General features: G+C 44.5%; 1 protein-coding gene across 3 annotated transcripts in view; it reads right to left on the bottom strand.

Annotated features, from left to right (window-relative positions):
- The window catches only part of ARSL (arylsulfatase L), a 22,099-nt gene extending 4,278 nt beyond the window's left edge, over positions 1-17,821 (bottom strand). The window contains exons 1-9 of one of the 3 annotated variants that reach the window (XM_007460487.1): positions 17,807-17,821; positions 16,399-16,433; positions 12,509-12,630; positions 9,306-9,428; positions 6,334-6,757; positions 4,629-4,765; positions 3,766-3,900; positions 3,229-3,391; positions 907-1,028 (exon numbers count right to left, since the gene is read on the bottom strand). In XM_007460487.1, the coding sequence (XP_007460549.1) occupies positions 907-1,028; positions 3,229-3,391; positions 3,766-3,900; positions 4,629-4,765; positions 6,334-6,757; positions 9,306-9,428; positions 12,509-12,630; positions 16,399-16,433; positions 17,807-17,821 (1,276 nt within the window). Of the gene's footprint in view, positions 1-906; positions 1,029-3,228; positions 3,392-3,765; positions 3,901-4,628; positions 4,766-6,333; positions 6,758-9,305; positions 9,429-12,508; positions 12,631-15,654; positions 15,817-16,398; positions 16,434-17,806 lie in introns of those variants that run through there. The other 2 variants (XM_007460485.1, XM_007460486.1) reach the window with 2 other exon arrangements.
- Between the last annotated feature and the right edge of the window lie 1,432 nt (positions 17,822-19,253).

Below are 19,253 nucleotides of genomic sequence, written 5' to 3'. Positions count from 1 at the left end.
AGCCATGGCTGCTGAGCCTGCGTGTCCGGAGCCTGTGCTCTGCAACGGAAGGGGCCACAACAGTGGGAGGGCCCCGCACCACAAAAAAAAAAAAAAAAAAAAAAAAAAAAAAAAAAAGATTCACAGAAACAGAAAACCTCAAGCAACTCCAGTCAGACGATGATGGAGAATCCAGCTATAAATATGGAAGCAATTAAAATACAATGAAATGACTTGGTAAGGGAGTAAAGTGCTTGGTAAAACGAATAGCTTTTAAATAAGAGTGCAGAGACATAACATGCCTCAGTTTGAGAGAACACTTGATATTGTAAGGATACCACTTTCCCCCCCAAAATCATTTATACGTTGAAGACAGTGGCTATTGATATTCCTGTGGGATTAAAAAAAAATAGTTGCAAATGATTTTACAATTCTTTGGAAAGGACTGTTGGGCCAAAACAGCCCAGAAAAGTTTGAGATGCAAAAATTATTCACTAAACATGTTACTGCTTGTTTTACAAAGTTATCATTAATATAACAGATATGAGATGGTGTCATGAAGTTAAGACACATGGAAAGTAAATATAGATTAAGAGGACAGACTGGAAAGGTTAGAATCAGGTTGGAACACCTGTGTGTGTACAAGTGTGTGTGTGTGTGTGTGTGTGTGTGTGTGTGTGTGTGATGATAAAAGTTGCACCTCACCTCATGGGGCCGGGGGACGGGAAAGCCATAGCCATAGCCTAGACCACAGAATTCCCTTCTGATCACCACAGGATGGTCGACAGTGAAAGGACATTGCCGGCATCAGAAGAAAAATACTGCCAAGAAGGAAATAAAGGAGCTCGTGCGGACATGCAAAAGCCACAAAGCAGCAGAAAATGCGAACGGAGGCCAAGACATGACTCCTTCAGGCAGGCTACTCACTGTTCCGTTGGTGCCACCGGGCTGCGTGCAGGAAGCTCTCGCAGTAATGCATCAGGAACTCGTGCTCCGAGTGCTGGGCTGTCCCCAGGAGCAAGGGCAGAAGGTCCCGGCCGTCAATGACCCTACAGGCAGGAGCACAGGGACTCAGGGCGGGGCTGCTGGAAGGTGGGCGTGGCCTTAACAAGCCCAGGGCAGCCCCGGGGCAGTCAGCACCCCATCCGCCTGCACACAGCGCCTCGGCTAAAAGATGTTGGAGGGTCCAGCTTGCTCGGCTGAAGTAATGGTCCACCCAGCCTTATTCTGAAGGGACAAACAGCTGAACAAAATGGAAACACCTGCTTGGTTCTATATGGATTTGAGCTTTAAGTCGTTATAGAACATGCGGCATTCTTCAAAAAGACCTGGAATCATTTCATAAATATATATAATAAAAGAAATATATATGCATATATAGTGTATATATGCAATATACATCATTATATAAAAATACATGCATTATATACACAATATATATCATTATATACAAATAGACATATATACACTATATATGCAATATATAATATATACACAATATGTATTATGTATTCAATATATACACTATATATTATATATACTGTATATACAATATATGTACACATACCACATACATATATCATAGATATGTGATATATATACTCACCATATATACATAAAATATATGCATACCGCATAGATACATCATACATATATCACATATATATATACACCATGTATATACACAATATATATCATTTCATTTCCAAACGTGTATTCATATACACATACACACATATGTTTACATATGTGTGTATAAATATATATAAATGTATATATAAATAAAACCAAGCAACAATATATGGCTGAATTTTATCTTCTAGCAAAATACATTTGTGATATACATGAGGGACAAATTTTTATTTTTAAAACAAATGAGATATTATAAATTAGTGTTAAAAATTAGCAGCCAATTAGGAGAAAAAAATGTCAACCAGAGACATGATATTCAATGTAAGAAAAAAGAGGAGACTGTAATATTCAACATCTCTGCTGATAAAGCAATGGAAACGATACCACACATGTATGTATATGTGCATATACACATACTCTATGTGTCGTTTATATATATAATAAATAAATTACATGTATAAATTAAATTGATTTTACTTCTGTTATTTTACAAATAGATACTCTCACCTATGGCCAGTAGCAATTCCTAGGGAACAATTTGACAAAATGTATCCAGAGATTTAGTAAATGGCCATATACACTTTGACCCAGGAATTCAACTTCCAGGGATTTTTAAGAAGATAATTATGACAGGCAGTAAAATGACAAAGCCAGATTTTTTTTTTTCAAAAAAGAACACGGCTAATGTCCATCTGTAAGAGGTTAATTGAAAGAATAGTGTAAAGCCATTAAAATTTTTGTCCATGCATAAAGTGTTTAAATGTAGATAGATATGTACGTATATATCTCTATATATGTACTGACATATTTTACACAAATATATAAAATATATATATAAAATATATCTAAATATATATAGTATATAGGTATCATATAACTTAATTATGTATTCATCTCTACGTTGTCAAGTTTACGAAATAATTTTATTTTCTTTCTATTCCTCCCAAATTTTCTATAATTTTTAAAGGAAGAAAAACTGGAATCGGGCTTCCCTGGTGGTGCAGTGGTTAAGAATCCACCTGCCAGTGCAGGGACCACGGGTTCGAGCCCTGGTCCAGGAAGATCCCACATGCCGCGGAGCAACTGAGTCCACGAGCCACACCTACTGAGCCTGCGAGCCACAACTGCTGAGCCCGCGTGCCTAGGGCCCGTGCTCCGCAACAAGAGAAGCCACCGCAATGAGAAGCCCGCGCACCGCAATGAAGAGTAGCCCCCGCTCGCCACAACTAGAGAAAGCCCGCGTGCAGCAACGAAGACCCAACACAGCCAAAAATAAATAAATAAAATAATAAATAAAATAATTTAAAAAACAGGGATCATGAAAAGTCCCTACCACACTACATCAAAAGGAATCTCTTGTGATGAATCGTTAGTAAATTCACTGATGCATTTCAGTGACAATCGTCCTTATAATCAAATGGCCCCACTTAAGACTGAGAAGGGAAGGACATTTTGTGCATAAAATGAAGCAGACGTTGGATCCCAGCAGAGAATGATGAGCGTTTTTCCAGATACTGATCTCACGGATGTTTTATGCCAAACAAAAGCGACAGTGATGGTTAACATACATGTTGGCTCTACACAAAGCGCAACTGCCTTCTTTGGGCTGCTCTGTACCTGTCATGGGGCACCTGGCCACCCCCCAGCTGGACCACGGTGGGGAAGACATCCATCAGGCTGGTGGGCTCGTGGATCAGGCGGCCAGCGGGCAGCACCCCGGGCCACCGGAGTATCCCTGGGACCCGGATCCCACCTTCCCAGCCGCCCATGCCTTTGCCACCTGTGTTTAAACATGAACAGGAAAGAATGTGATTGAAAATCCAAAGTGGTTGCTTACCTGGGTGATTTAACCTTTCCATTTGTTTTAAATCTCTCTTTCTCTCCCTCCCTCTTTAATTACATGATGACATTCAGTTCCTCCCTGGCAAAGCATAGATTTCGTTTTACTTATTAATCTGGGTGTTCGTTTTCCACCACACGGGGGTCAGGACATGGATATCTTTGGGGACATTATTCTGTTGACCACAACAATCATTTGGGTTCCTTTGGTTTTTGTGACTTTGCTTTGTAAACTCCCATTCCGGAGAAAGGGTTGGGAATTATTGGGAAGAGATGAAGACAGTACATATGGATCTGGGAATGTCTCACCCTTACCTTTATATATCCCATTCCAGCCACCATATTGATTGTTTCCAAACTGAGCCTCTAAGGATCCCCCATGATCCGACGTAAAATAAACGAGGGTACTATTAGTCAAACCTTCCGTGTCCAAAGTATCAAGGATCTGCCCTGCAAAGAATAGATGCGTTTGTGCCAGTCAAAATAGAAGAAACTCTTACACCAAATTTCTGGAACGCTTCATTAAAATGAGTCTTCAGTGTTAAAGCATAATGGGAGTCAGCAGTAATGTAATTGTGCTATTCTTCATCCAGCCTTGAGAAAGGAGGAAATCCTGCCATGTGCAGCAACATACATGGACCGTGAGGGCATTATGCTCAGTGCAATATGTCAGACAGAGAAAGACAAATACCGTGTGATCTCACTTATATGTGGGATCCAAAAAGCTACACCTACAGAAAGAGAAAACAGATTAGTGGCTACTGCAGGTAAGGGTGAGGGGTGGGAAAAAATGGGTGAAGGTGGTTGGTTAAAAGTTACAGATTTAAAAACACGAGTGTATTTCTTTGGTGTTTGGGTGTTGCTTTTTTATACAGTCTGACCAGGTTTTTTTTTTTTTGTTTTTGCGGTACGCGGGCCTCTCACTGTTGTGGCCTCTCCCGTTGCGGAGCACAGGCTCCGACGTGCAGGCTCAGCGGCCACGGCTCACGGGCCCAGCCGCTCCGCGGCATGTGGGATCTTCCCGGACCGGGGCACGAACCCGCGTCCCCTGCATCGGCAGGCGGACTCTCAACCACTGCGCCGCCAGGGAAGCCCTGGTCTTCTCATTCTTTACATCCTTCCCTCCTGCAGTTTCTGGACGAGGAGCCATCACTTTCTCACCTGGAAAAGGTACCTACCCACCATCCAATCCATCTCTTCTGTGTTGTCCCCGTACAGCCCATGGGGACTCCTCCCTCGGAAGTTCTCGGTAGTGATGAGAGGGGTGTGGACATGTAGAAAGGACACGAAGAGGAGGAAGGGTCCTTGCTTGTTTCTGAAAGTAGATACAATGTGATGGGTGTTATTTTTTGGTCAACCTGAGATTGAGCTGCCACAGAAGCTAAATACAAATCTCCATTGTCACGTCCTTACTCAGATACATGACTTTGCTGCTCTACCCACCAGCGGCAAATGCGTAGATCTGTTCCACGGTGCGATGTTCCTGTGTCTGAGAATCTTCGGTGTGATGACTTTCTTCCTTCTAAAGTCTTTTGAAAAGTCCGCATGAATTTTTTTAATTTTTTGGCCGTGCCACGGCATGTGGGATCTCAGCTTCCTGACCAGGTATCAAACCCGTGCCCCCTGCAGTGGAAGCGCAGAGTCCTAACCACTGGACCACCAGGGAAGTCCCTCCACACCGATTTTATACGTCTTTTTCTTCCTGATTATCGTTTTCTAACTCTATGGACTTCGGATGACTGAAAGTAAAATAGAATACCAGGATGCCATCTGGTCTGACTTTTATTTTATTGTTATTTCAGTATATTTTTTGATTTCCAACTTAGCTGAAAGAATAAGTGATTTGCACATTCAGTTTTCTTTACAACTGCTCTTATGCAATGAAGTTTAGGATGTGGAATAGTCATGAAAAATCCCACTTTCAAAACGATGTGTATGGGGTTATTAATCTCAGGTTGATTCTCCCCAATCTAGACAATTCCTCACCTTCCCCTGTCTTCACCTGATCTTTATGCTCTAATCTACACCCTTAAAGGGCAGAAGCAAAGGTGAGAAGCTCTTAGACTTAATAAGGACACATCAGGTTAGTTTGTTTTAATTTGAAAGCAAAGTATTCGCTTCACACCTGACCCATATTTGGCAATTCCGTCAAGAACTCTCTAAGAATATTCCAGAACATGATCACCACCCAGGTAAGTTGGGGTTCCATGGAGTCACCCACTTTACTGGAACCCCTTTGGGGAGCACGAAGTGGCCTCTGTTTGGTGCAGCTTTTCATTGTGTCCCTCCTGGTCTGGCCTGGTAAGTCTCTTTGTCACTGTCACTCACATTTACATCCAGGCTGAAGTTAGCCACAGGACCACTTGGTCCTGATGGTAGAGCTTTAAAAATACTTAGAATTTATTGCAAAACCTACAGGTGATTCAGTTTCTTATGTTCACTAAATACCACCCCTGTGGTAACCAGGGGTGCTCAAAGAATTGGACTGGCTCTGTTTTTTTTTTTTTTTTTTTTTTTTTTTTTTTTTTTTTTTTTTTTTTTTTTTTTTTTTTTTTTTTTTTTTTTTTTTTTTTTACCCATGCCACGTGGCTTGCAGACCAGGGATAGAACCCGTGCCCCCTGCAGTGCGAGCTCAGAGTCCTTACTACTGGACCCCCAGGGAATTCCCTGGTCTGGCTCTAAAATAAGAAGGAACAGCAGCAAATTTCAGCTGACTGGTCAATTGTTTCAATGGATCCAGCTGAGTTCCAGGGAACATCATTTATGCCCCATTTTACCAAAAACTGTCTTTCTGAGCTGGGACCGTTTCACCACGCCAGTACCCATTACAGAAGAAGCAGATTCCGAATTCATTTTCATCCTGAAGCCACCTCTGATACTCACCTTTTGACAAAGGATGAGACCTCCTTGAGCATAAGAGCCGTCGTCCTTTGAAGGCGCATAGGTTGCTCGGTGATGGAGTGATTTCGCATCAGAAAGCAGTCGGCGTGAACAATCAGGGCACCCATGAAATAGGAGGTTGTGAAGCATAACAGGGCCACGATGGCTGAGCAGATGACCAGAGCCCAGGAGCCCGCTACCAGGCGGGTGAGTTTCCCAACGGTGAGTGTAAAGGCGGCCAACGCCATGACATGCGAGCAGACGTTGAGTTTATGCTCCAAGCCTGCACGCTTTTCAGACATTTCCCAGGACTCACAGTCTCCCATCATGGAAAACGGCATTCCGTAGAAATGGTCAAAGCCATGGCTGAGCGGGTGGTGGCAGTAATCATCGGAGGATTCACAGTTGAGACCCAGATGCCATTTTCCTGAAAGGCAAGAAGTATGCACACGTGACAACGGTCCGATCATCCCTGCAGGAGTAGGGATGGTGTGCTTGCCAAGTTCTAGGCTCTCTGCTGGGTGGTGGGAGGAGGTGGGGATGTAGAGGAGGTGGGGGTAGTGTTTGCTGTTGTTTGTACCACAGCCTGGCCAGGTCACTTCAAGGGAATGAGGACCTTGTGTAGCATTGCCTGTGCTGCTGGAACAAAGTACCATAACTTGGTGGCTTGAAACAACAGGAATTTATGCTCTCACAGTTCTGGAGGGCAAGTCCAAAATCAAGTCAAGTGGGCAGGGCCGTGCTCCCTGCAGAGGCTCCAGGGGAGGGTCCTTCCCGCCTCTTCCAGCTTCTGGGGGCTCCAGGTGTCCCCGGGCTTGTGGCCACATCCCTCCCATCTCTGCCTCAGTGGTCTCACTATCTCCTCTTTGTAGTCAGATATGTGTCTGTCTCCCTCTTGAAAGGACCCTTGTCCTTGTATATAAGGAAACCTGGATAATCCAGGATCATCTCCTCATGTCAAGATCCTTCACTGAATCACATCTGCAAAGACCCTTTTTCCCTATGTAAGCTTATATTTGCAGGTTCCAGCATTTAGGACCCGCTATCTTTGGTGACCCTTATTCAGTCGACTCCCCCTGACTTTGCGACTGTCTATAGGAGAGCAATAATCAAGGCACACAGTGGTCACACGGCTCTAGAAAACTCCATCTGACGTGACCAGCGTGAGCAAAAGATTTCCTGACTTTAGAATTCCCCGTCCCTTTTGCTAGTTCATTATAATCACAGTCAGGGTGGTGGTGGGTGACAGGTTTCGCAGACCCCACCTGTCGTGTTCAGTCAGTGGAAGGCGATTAGCTCCCCCGCTGTCACTGCTGGAGTGTTGATACGCTCTGTGTACCTTCTCAGCAGCCCAATGGTGTCCGTCACCCAGAAAACCTCATGTGATTTCCCGAGCAATTGCCACGAATCTATCGGATTCTATATTCAAAGAGCTAAAGAGTTAGCTTTGCTCTTTCTGATCAACAAAGGAGACTGTTAGCAAAATGTATTTACTATAACACGATAATGATCGTGACTCCTTGGGCCCCTTTCAAGAAACCGCCGTCCCTAATTTTCATTCATTCTACACATGACGCAAGTGGTTTGTTGACGTATAGAAAGATAAGCCTGCTCTTTATGGAAGCAGAGAGGAAGGTTCTAAGCTGTGTAGTCACATGTCTAGGCAGGAAGTGGGGAAAAACAGCATGATGAAAATTTTTGGCAATTTGGTAAAATTGGAAGAAATGCTAATTTGTTTGTTTGTTTGTTTGTTTGTTTGCGGTACGCGGGCCTCTCACTGTTGTGGCCTCTCCCGTTGCGGAGCGCAGGCTCCGGACGCGCAGGCGCAGCGGCCATGGCTCACAGGCGGCACGTGGGATCCTCCCGGACCGGGGCGCGAACCCGCGTCCCCTGCATCGGCAGGCGGACTCCCAACCACTGTGCCACCAGGGAAGCCCCAAAATGCTGATGTTTTGAAAGATCATTAATGGATTTATTTTTGCTTTTACCATGACTTAGTATGATCAGATATCTCAGGAAATGATTGCTCATAAAACTCTTCATTGTATTGGGTAAAAAGTCAGAACCGGCATATAGTCAAAATCTTTCTACACCTGATCATCGTTTAAAATATCTCTGAGCTGCCTCATTCTTGTTGTTTGTCATCCAGTTTAGAATTCCATGTGGGTTGCAGTGGGGAGCTTGGAACTGGATTTTGCATTCTGTGGAAAACTTGTTACTGTCACACCTGTGATGCCACCAAAGCTGTCTTGTAGATGACTTGCAGTTGTATTTTTATTTTTAATTTTTACTTTATATTGGAGTACAGCTGATTAACTATGTGGCGTCAGTTGCAGGTGTACAGCAAAGTGACTCCGTTATCCATACACGTGTATCTCTTCTCCTACAAATGCTTTTCCCATTTAGGTTGTTACATAACATTGAGCAGAGTTCCCTGTGCTGTACAGTAGGTCCTTGTTGGTTGTCTATTTTAAATATAGCGATGTGTATATGTCAATCCCAACCTCCCAATCTATCCCTGCACCCCAAAACTTCTAATTTTTTAAATCATGGTGCCTCAGAAAATTGTATGAAATGCCAAATATGTCATTAAGCTGATATTTCTTGAGCATCCACTTTGCACGAAGCAATGGGAGTAGTAATATGATTCCAGCGTGTGTGGGCTTTCTGTCCAGTGAGAAATCCCACTGGGTCCCAACTATTTCATTTCCAAACTTCTTACTTGACTATAACCTCCCTATAAAAGTAATGTGCTCCAGGGAGATCAGCTCGGTGCTTTGTGACCACCTAGAGGGGTGGGATAGGGAGGGTGGGAGGGAGACGCAAGAGGGAGGGGATATGGGGATATAGGTATACGTGCAGCTGATTCACTTTGTTGTACAGCAGCAACTAACACACCATTGTAAAGCAATTATACTCTAATAAAGATGTGAAAAAAAAAAGTAATGTGCTTAACACTGAGAAAATGTCCATACCTATGAGTCCAGTGGCATAGCCTTTATCTTTCAATATTTTTGCAAAAGTTGTTTCATTTGGTGGAAGTCCTCCAGATACGCCCGTCCACTGAAGAACACGGTAACCATTACTGGACACCATACCTTTGATCAATCGTTTTCAAAGAAATGTTACAATCAGACGTCGATTTGTATCATCATTATTATCACTTTAACTTAGAACATTTGGTGGAAATCTCCATTATTCAAAATTCAGTTGAAAATTTACTTCCAACATGGGTTGGCCTTATGGGTTTTATTTTTGTCAGCAAAGGAAATGATTCATTAATCGAAAATGTTAGTGAGAAGACTTACGGTCCTGCTATGTCAAGGTTGTAAGCCGAAAGGGAATTAAATGAAAAGGAAAACAGAATTAAAAATCACTTTATGATTTCACCAAACTCTTGAGAGAATCCAGTACCTCTCAAACTGGTCTGCACATTGGAATCACGGGAGGGGTTTCCAAAACACCCTGACACCTGGTTATCAGATCACCCCAGAGATTGTGATATTAGTTGGTCTGGGGTGGAATTTGGAATGGTTAAAAGGTCCCCCCAAATGATTCTAATGTGCTGAAAAGGTAGGGAACCACGGATATAATTCATCCTGACCCTGAGAGATCCAGGACCTCTACCCAATCATTTAAAAATGTAGGTTCAATATTTTTGTAAAGCTCTGCAGTGTACAGTTGAGAACCAATGATTTAGAAGATGCTCTTTGCCTCCTAGACCTTTTTGATGACTACAGCTCAGTCTGATCAGAGACCATCCACTTGGTTCAAAGAGCGAATGAAGTTCTCAGTGATCATGCTTTGGGAATGTGGAGAATTCTGAGATTTTCCAAAACCTCAAGAATGCATCTGGTTCAATGAAGGCTAGTGAAAACCAAATAGTTCTTGGTCAGGACAAAGAAAGTTGGGGTGTTTCAGCTTATGTTGTCCAGGATTTATTCTTCCCTGAGCAGGTTGCAGAGAACTATATATAGGAGGGTCTCTGTGGGTCACTTTGATGGGTCAACTTGACCAGGCTACGGTCCCCAGTCATGCAAACACTAGTCCATGGGTCTAGGTGTTGCTGTGAAAGCCTTGTGTAGATTTGGTTAACATCTGCAATCAATCGGCTTCAACTAAAGGAGGTGACCCCCGTGCAGGTGGGTGGCCTCATCCAGTCCGTTGGAGGTCTCCAGGACAAAAGCTGAGGTTTCCAGACACAGAAGGGATTCTGCTTCAAGACTGCAACACCAGATCCCACCTGTGTCTCCAGCCTGCTGTCCTGCCCTGAGGATTCTGGACTTGCCAATCACACAGTCACACTAGCCAGTTCCTTAAAATAAATCTCTTTACAGAGTAAGAGACAGAAATGGTAGATCCTAAATAAATAGCTGATAGATTGATAGATAGATGATAGATGGATAGATAGATGATAGATAGATAGGTAGACAGATGATAGATAGATAGATGATAGATGATGGATATATAGATAGATGATAGATGGATAGATAGATGATAGATAGATAGGTAGATAGATGATAGATGGATAGATAGATGATAGATAGATAGGTAGACAGATGATAGATAGATGATAGATGGATGATAGATGGATGGATAGATAGATGATAGATGGATAGATAAATGAGGGATAGATAGATGATTGATAGACAATAGATAGGTAGATAGATAGATGATAGATGGATATAGAGAGAGATGATAGATGATAGATGGATGGATAGATGATAGATGGATAGATAAATGAGAGATAGATAGATGATAGAGAGATGATAGACAATAGATAGATAGGTAGATACATAGATGATAGATGATAGAAGATAGATAGATAGATAGATAGATAGATGATAGATGGTAGATAGATAGATGATAGGTAGATAGATAGATCTTGTTGGTTCTATTTCTCTGGAGAACTCTGACTGATATAGGGTCTGAAGTCTGTCCCTACTCCCAGGAGTCAGCTTCAGGGTCAAAGGGCACAAGGACATTATACAGACTTTCAAACTTTTAGTCTACTTTCTACCCAAATCCCCAGGGAGATAGAAGATTGGGAGAAAAAAAACAGAACAAAGCCAAAACAGACAAACAAAAAAACAAAAAAAACCCTCCAAACCCCTCTGAGAAACAAACAAAAAAAACCCCCAAACCGAAAAACCAAAAAGCCCCAAACCCCCCCAAAACAAACAAACAAAACAAAAAAGCCAAGAAAACAAAAACAAAGAAACAAAACAAACCAACCCCCCTCGGCAAAACAAAACTAAAACCAAAACCAAAACCAAAAACCAACCAAACAAAAACCCCAGAACTTTATAACAAGATCTGCATGACTTTTAATGCAAAAGAGGACGATTTTGGAGCCCCTGTGGTGGAACGGGAGGAATATTTTGTCGACGTATTTCCCTCTTTAAAATCATTCCGGGGTCTCAGATCTTTTACTTGGGGTCACAGAGAGCAAAAGAAATTCCTTTTCCTCGGGGCGGGCAGAGATTTGAAAACAATCTTCGGAGACCCCTATCTCTTTTCCTCCAGATCAAACATATTTGGTTACTTAAACTTTTGCACAACCAAAGTCATGATAATGCCTGTTAGGTCCCTTAATATCCCTCGGGGTAGATTATTATGTATGTTATATTAAGGGTTGAAAAGCTGTGCCCCCTGGGGCAAATGCTGCCTATCACCTGCTTGCATAACCCCTGCAGGTAGAGAAGGGTTTGTACGTTTTATTTAATGGTTGGGGAAAAAATAAGTAGTATGTTTCATAACATATGAAACCATATGAGATTTAAATTTCAGTGTTCATAAAGTTTTATCAGAACACAGCCACACTCATTTATGTATGTAAGGTCTATAGATGCTTTCAAGCTACAGCAGTAGAGTTGTGTAGCTGTATCACAGGCTATGTGGCCCACAAAGATGAAAGTATTTACTCTCTTGCCCTTTAGAGAAAAAGTTTGCCAACGCCTGCCTTATATGGTTATCCACATCACAGGAGACAATCAAATGCACCGGGTTCTACCAGTGTCACCTCATTATCTATAGCTCTTACTGACTCCAATCTGATGGTCAAAGGTATGGGGGACTTAGAGCATTCTCTTCTCACTGTACTGGAGAAACCATACATGATTAGTCAAAAAGAGCATGTTCCTGTCCACTGTGTGGTTAGACAGAAGGAAGGACAAACCTGTTCGGAGAGGGTATCTGCCTGTTAGGAAAGCAGCTCTGCTTGGTGTGCACACAGAAGCAGCAGCGATGTGCTGGGTGAGCATCACGCCATCCGCGGCAAGGCGGTCAATGTTCGGAGTCCTACAGACGGAGACGTGAACTGCTTTATTCTTTAGCAAACAAACACAGAGACTTTTTCCATAAGCATAGTGACATCCTACTTAATAGAAAACCTGCCAGTCACCAATTAACACCTGCATGCGTTCTTAGGAATGAACAAAAGACAACGGCTTTGCAGAGCTGTGGATGGACCTAGAGACTGTAATACAGAGTGAAGTAAGTCAGACAGAGAAAAACGAATACCGTGTAATCTCTTTTCTAGGTGGAATCTAGAAAAATGGTACAGATGAACTTCTTTGCAAAGCAGAAATAGAGACACAGATGTTGAGAACGAACATATGGATACTGGGCGGGGGGAAGCGGGGTGGGATGAATTAGGAGAATCGGATGGACATAGACACACTACTATATATAAAATAGGTAACTGATGAGAACCTACTGTATGGCACAGGGAACTCTACTCACTGCTCTGTGGTGACCTAAATGGGAAGGAAATCTGAAAAAGAGCGGCTGTATGTATACGTATAACTGATTCACTTTGTTATACTGCAGAAACTAACACAACATTGTAAAGCAACTATAGTCCAATAACAATCAATAATTTTTAAAAAGGCAGTGGAAAAACTTCAAATGTCTTCTGAAACATCAAAGAAATATCCACTGCATTATTATTTACCAAGTTCCCACAATACACTACTGGTGCTGAGGCAGATACGATAAAAGATCCAGAACTGAGAGTCCAGAGTGACTTCTCACTTAGGACACACAGTCTTCTTTCTTTTTACTTTTTATTTTATATTAGCGTGGAGTTGATGAGCCATGTTGCGTTAGTTTCAGGGGTACGGCACAGGGACTCAGCGATCCACAGACATGTATCTATGCTGTTTCAGGTTCTTTACCCATTTAGGTTGTTACAGAGTATTGAGCAGAGTCCCCTGGGCTCTATGGTAGGTCCTTGTTGGTTACGCATTTTAAGCACAGCTGTGTGGACACACTAATAACTGGAAGATGTGACTCCACGCTAGCGACACACTGGCGGTGGTACGTGAGGGTGGGATTCACATGCAGCTTCAGGGTAGTGCCTCTGCTGGTAGTCAAGGACACTGAGAAAGGGACCAAGCTGATGGGGTGGCTTTATCTTACGATAGGTGAACTGGCAAAGGCAGATGCTCATGTCATATCTTGGGTTGAGGACGAGAGGGACATGTCTGAAGCAGAGATTTTGATCCGGGAGCGTTGAAATCATGCATGAGTGGGTGGATCTGGCTTGCTGGATGGAGGTTGGAGAGTGAGGTAAACTTTTTTTCTTTGCGGTTCGCGGGCCTCTCACCGCTGTGGCCCCTCCCGCCGCGGAGCACAGGCTCTGGACGCGCAGGCTCAGCGGCCACGGCTCACGGGCCCAGCCGCTCCGCGGCACGTGGGATCCTCCCGGACCGGGGCACGAACCCGCGTCCCCTGCAAGGGCAGGCGGACTCCCAACCACTGTGCCACCAGGGAAGCCCCAATAAAATTTTTTTTAAATGAGATGATGCAGAATTTGTTTTCTTCTGACTAATCTCACTTAGCATAATGCCCCAAGGTCCGTCCATCTTGTCCCAAATGGTAGGGTTTCCTTTGATTTTAAGGCTGACTGATGTTCCCTTGTATGTATACAAACCCTTTTCTTGGTCCATTCATCCTTGGATGGGCACTTGGGTGGTTCCCATATTGCCTTGGGCTTTAAGGACCTTTTCTAAGACTGTATGGTTAACCTTGGTTTCCATTCACAGCATAGAACGAAACTGAGGGTTACGGTTATGCTTCTCATAAATATGTTCCCAGGGGCAGAAGATGTTCTGTTTTATATTAGAAATAGAAAAAACCTCTTGACTTCTCATTAGCCCCTTAAAAATATTGCGGTGATGTCCATGGTATTAAAAATGTAGGGACTTCCCTGGTGGCGCAGTGGTTAAGAATCCGCCTGCCAAGGCAGGGGACACGGGTTCTAGCCCTGGTCCGGGAAGATCCCACATGCCGCAGAGCAACTAAGCCCGTGAGCCACAACTGATGAGCCCACGTGCCACAACTACTGAAGCCCACGCGCCTAGAGCCCGTGTTCCGCAACAAGAGAAGCCACCGCCGTGAGAAGCCCGCGCACCGCAATGAAGAGCAGCCCCCGCTCGCCTCAAGTAGAGAAAGCCTGCGCGCAGCAACGAAGACCCAACCCAGCCAAAAGTAAATAAATAAATTTATTCAAACAAAATGCAAACTTTTAAGAGATATTGTTTGTCGAGGAGCAGAGAGAGAGCAGTGGCTTAGCTTGCCTCTGGCCAGGACGGCTGGCGATTGATTGATTGAATTTTATTTTTTAATTATTCAAATCATGCATTAATTAAATGTTAAAATTCATATTCAGCATTGACTTCAGGGTACTTGAGTGTTTCAGATGGTTTTCTCTACCGGTGCAGAATGCAGTTAAACAGGGCACCTCTCTCCCGGGGTAGCTGGAAACAGAAGGAGACCTCACAGAGCTTCCTTCTTTCGTCAGTCTAGAATTCAGTTTTTTGTTTTTTTTTTTGCTGTATGCAGGCCTCTCGCTGCCGTGGCCTCTCCCGCCGCGGAGCACAGGCTCCGGACGCGCAGGCTCAGCGGCCATGGCTCACGGGCCCAGCCGCTCCGCGGCACGTGGGATCCTCCCGGACCGGGGCACGAACCCGCGTCCCCCGCATCAGCAGGCGGACTCTCAACCATTGCGCCACCCGGGAAACCCCGTGGTGAACTTGATATTGGTCTTTGGCTTACAGACAAGAGCAAGGATTTAAAAACCATTGTCTACCAGGGACCGTGCTGATGGAGATCATACTTAACAGAGAAGCGGTTATTCACACACAGGATGCATTCGAGCTGGCGTTAGTGCGGGTGTGGGAAGAAAGCAGGATTAAGGGCGTTCAGAGAAATGACGTGTGTGCAGTTCTGTGATAGTTTGAATTGCACAGACCCAGGGTCAGATGCGATATCAGTGGCCTCTGCAGCGGGGTGTCAGACGAGCAATTCTCTGGTCCTTGCCTTACGGTGTCGTTGCCATAGCAGCCGACATCCCCGATGCCGAGATCGTCTGCCATCAGAAGGAGGATATTTGGACGGGACCCAGAGAGACTGCGGCAAGCTGAGGGCTTCCAATCCAGAAGCACGCTGACTGTCAGAGCCAGCCAGCTCCTGAAAAACAAGCTACCCAACAAGGCTTCATGCTGCTTTCCATCTTGTTTACATTACTCCTGTAAGTGGGAAGTTGGGTTCACTATTTTAGGGGACTTTGATATTATCATCCCCTTTCAGAAGAGTTTGAATACACCTCTTAGGCATCTGAATTTTTTCTCTCTCTTTCTTGCTTTTTTTTTTTTTTAAGTTAAAAACAACTCATCCTTTCATGGATGCCACCCTGGGCACGCAAATAAACAGCAGGACAATGGTGTTCCAATCCCCAGCAGCGTCATGAAATAAAGATGGAAATCTGAATCTGATGGAATCTGTGTCACGGGCTTCCTGGAGAACCAGACACCGGCCCCATGGCAAGGCTCGGTGCACAGCTGCATCGGAAAGAGTGAGATGGAAATCTTTCTGTAGCTGCCAGGGAGCACCTCCCAGGAAAGGGTGCATGGAACGTGTATATTAATCGTGAATCTGCAGGAGGGGAGTGATCAGTTACTAATTTAGAAAAATCAATTTACTATCAATGCATCTGAGAAAGCGACAAAAAGTAACACAGAGGCAGACCTAGAACATGAACGAGTGCCCATAATCCTGTCTTACCAAGAGTGTTCCAGATGTAACATGTCCTCTCTTTCCTTGTATTTCCTGTAAGAGATAAAGAGGTTTATATTAACACAGGCAGCAGAAAATGAACTAATGCAGGAAGTCAGATAGTAAGTCGTCTGTAACGAGAAGGGAAACTTGGATTCTCTCTGATGCTATCAATAACATCTTAACTACTAAAAACTCATCAAGGAATGAATGTTCTTCCCTACTCAGAAAGCTTTACAAATGCTGAACACTGTCTTTAGAACGTAGAACATGGCCTTTGTTAGCTCTAGCTTAGGTCAGAGTGTGATTGGTTTTGAGGCACTCTGTCAGAACAGAAAGGTATCTCCCTGCAGGCGAAAGTTCCCGAGGTGTTCTAGATCCAGGAGTGGCTGCCAGAAACCATGTTTGGTCCAGATGGATCTTAAATCCCATACATGGAGCAAGTAAGCAAAGCCATGTTTCCGCTGAAGGTTCTGGAATTCTGGGGCCTCACCAAGGTCGTGGTTCACGGCTCTTACTTGCACAAGCTCTGGACAAAGTGGATGTTCTGCTCCAGTGGAACGTGTTTCAGCTTGAGGAAGCCGTGAACGCCCTTGAGACAGGCCCTTGGGTGAAACGGAACCAATGTGCAAATAACGTATCTGGGAGCAGAATATAGGAGGTAGGCTGTGGGTAGAGCTGAAGTGGCTCCGTCCTGGTTGGAATTCTGCTCCAGCCTGACGAGGAAAAACCAGCTGGTTTGGGGTGTCTGCCTTTGCGTTTGAGTCCTGATGTGACTTAAAAAAAAAAAAAAAAGAATGTGGGGACTTCCCTGGTGGTCCAATGGTTTGGACTGCACACTTTAACTGCCAGGGCCGGGGTTCAATCCCTGGTCGGGGAGCTAAGGTCCTGCAAGCCTCAAGGTGCGGCCAAAAAAAAAAAAAGAATGCACAACATGTGTTTATCAAGAGCTGATGGCAAATATTTGGGGCTTTTCTGCCCAGATGGTCTTGTTGCTACTATTTGTCTCTGCCGTCATAGCACGGAAATGGCCACGGACAACACAGCTGACGGGCCCTTGTTGTCCTCCAATTTCCAAAAACAGGCAGAGTTTGCCAAACGGACCAGAGAATCCTGAGTCCCGATATAGAAGGCAGGAGTATAAAGGAAAAGGCAACATTAAGTGATAAAATATTGATATGAAATGATCTCCAATTCATATTTTAAAAATTTTTTGATTGTGGTAAACACACATAACAAAATTTCCCATCTTAACCTTTTTTTTTTTTTTTTTAACTTTGCCAAAGATAGAACTGGTACTTAGCTTGTCCTGGCCCCTTCTTTGATAGACAGTGATAGACGCGCAGGCTCAGCAGCCACGGCTCACGGGCCCAGCCGCTCCGCGGCACGTGGGATCTTCCCAGACTGGGGCGCGAACCCGCGTCCCCTGCATCGGCAGGCGGACTCCCAACCACTGCACCACCAGGGAAGCCCTATCCGATATATTTTAAATGAAAAAACAAAAAAGAGTCAAGAGAGAGTGTGTGGTACATGCTGCTGTCCCTACAAAACAATCATAGGGAAGAGGAAGAACACGTATATTTGCTTGTCTACAAAGTCATTTGGTGACAACAGCTGCTTTCTGCAGATAACTGGCAATCCTGTCCCTTGATGCATGAGAATCAGACCTTGGGATAACTTTCTAGCTCTGTTTCCCTGGCAACCCAATAAAGGTAGAATGTCAATGGATGACTGGGCAACATTATGTGTAGTAAAAATGTTGGTCCCTGGCAGCCTGTTTGTGGCCATGAGGAACCGTGAAGACATGAGGGAAGCCAACCTGGGGCTCCTGAGGGTCAGTGGCCCTTGACCTGGCATGGCTTTTGCAGTGACCCAGAAGCTCTGCTCATGAGCTGTTTGAAGAGAAGTTGGCTCGTGTGGTGGGCGAGCTTCCGAGCTGGGGGCATCCAGCTTTTCAGAGCTACACCCTCTCCATCTAAGCTGTCCCCTGGGAAGGTGCAGACTAGCTGCTGGCTGGCTGTGTGTGCAGAGGCGTGGACCACTGTACGCAGGGCCTTCTCCAAGGAGAAATGCCTCAGTGTGCTTGCACCCTCCTCCTTTTGAGCTAGCCTGATGTTTCCGGGTGCGTCATGTTCTCTGGACATTAGCCCTTGCCCACAAGACAGAGGTGGTTCCTTCCAAGCTCCCTTGCAATTCAGGTGGTTTCTCACACCTCCCCAAGCTGCACCCTCCTCAGCACAAGGACAGGGCAGTGCACCTGTGGTCAGCCGGATGACCATTGCACACAACTGGGACAGGGCTTGGGCAGCGAGAAACCCCGCGGACAGGTTTCTTTGGATGGCTCTCTGTGGTCACTGCCTCTGTAGCGGGGAAGCTTTCAGTTGGGATAAAGGCTGAGGGTTCCCATCACTCCTGGTGAGACGTACCGTGACTGTGCAAGGTCCAGAACCGAGGCACAGGCTGTTTATTTACCTTATTCCTTTCAAAGAAGGATTTTAGTGAGGTGTGAGCTACCTGGCTTGGTGCCTCTTTTTCGCTTCTGGTAGCTGGTGTACAGGTGGGTGACCTGTTGCCTGGTGATTGCGTCTGTTTGCTTTCTGTATCATCCAAAGCACAGAGTTAGCTTTAGGGTTCTTTCTTGGTGTTATACATCCCATGGGTGGACAAGGTACAATGCCATGTACCCCCCGCCATTAGAGTATCATCTAGAGTAGTTTCACTGCCCCAAAAATCTTCTGCGCTTTGCCTGTTCACCCCTCTTCGCATCTTAACCCCTGGCAACCACTGATTCTTTTACTGCCTCTATAATCCTTTTACTGCCTCCATGATCCTTTTACTGCCTCCATAATTCTACCTTTTCCAGA

Source organism: Lipotes vexillifer, unplaced genomic scaffold (genome assembly GCF_000442215.2).
Source record: "Lipotes vexillifer unplaced genomic scaffold, Lipotes_vexillifer_v1.1 scaffold512, whole genome shotgun sequence".
Lineage (NCBI taxonomy): Eukaryota > Metazoa > Chordata > Mammalia > Artiodactyla > Lipotidae > Lipotes > Lipotes vexillifer.
This window is presented reverse-complemented; position numbering and strand designations above follow the sequence as displayed.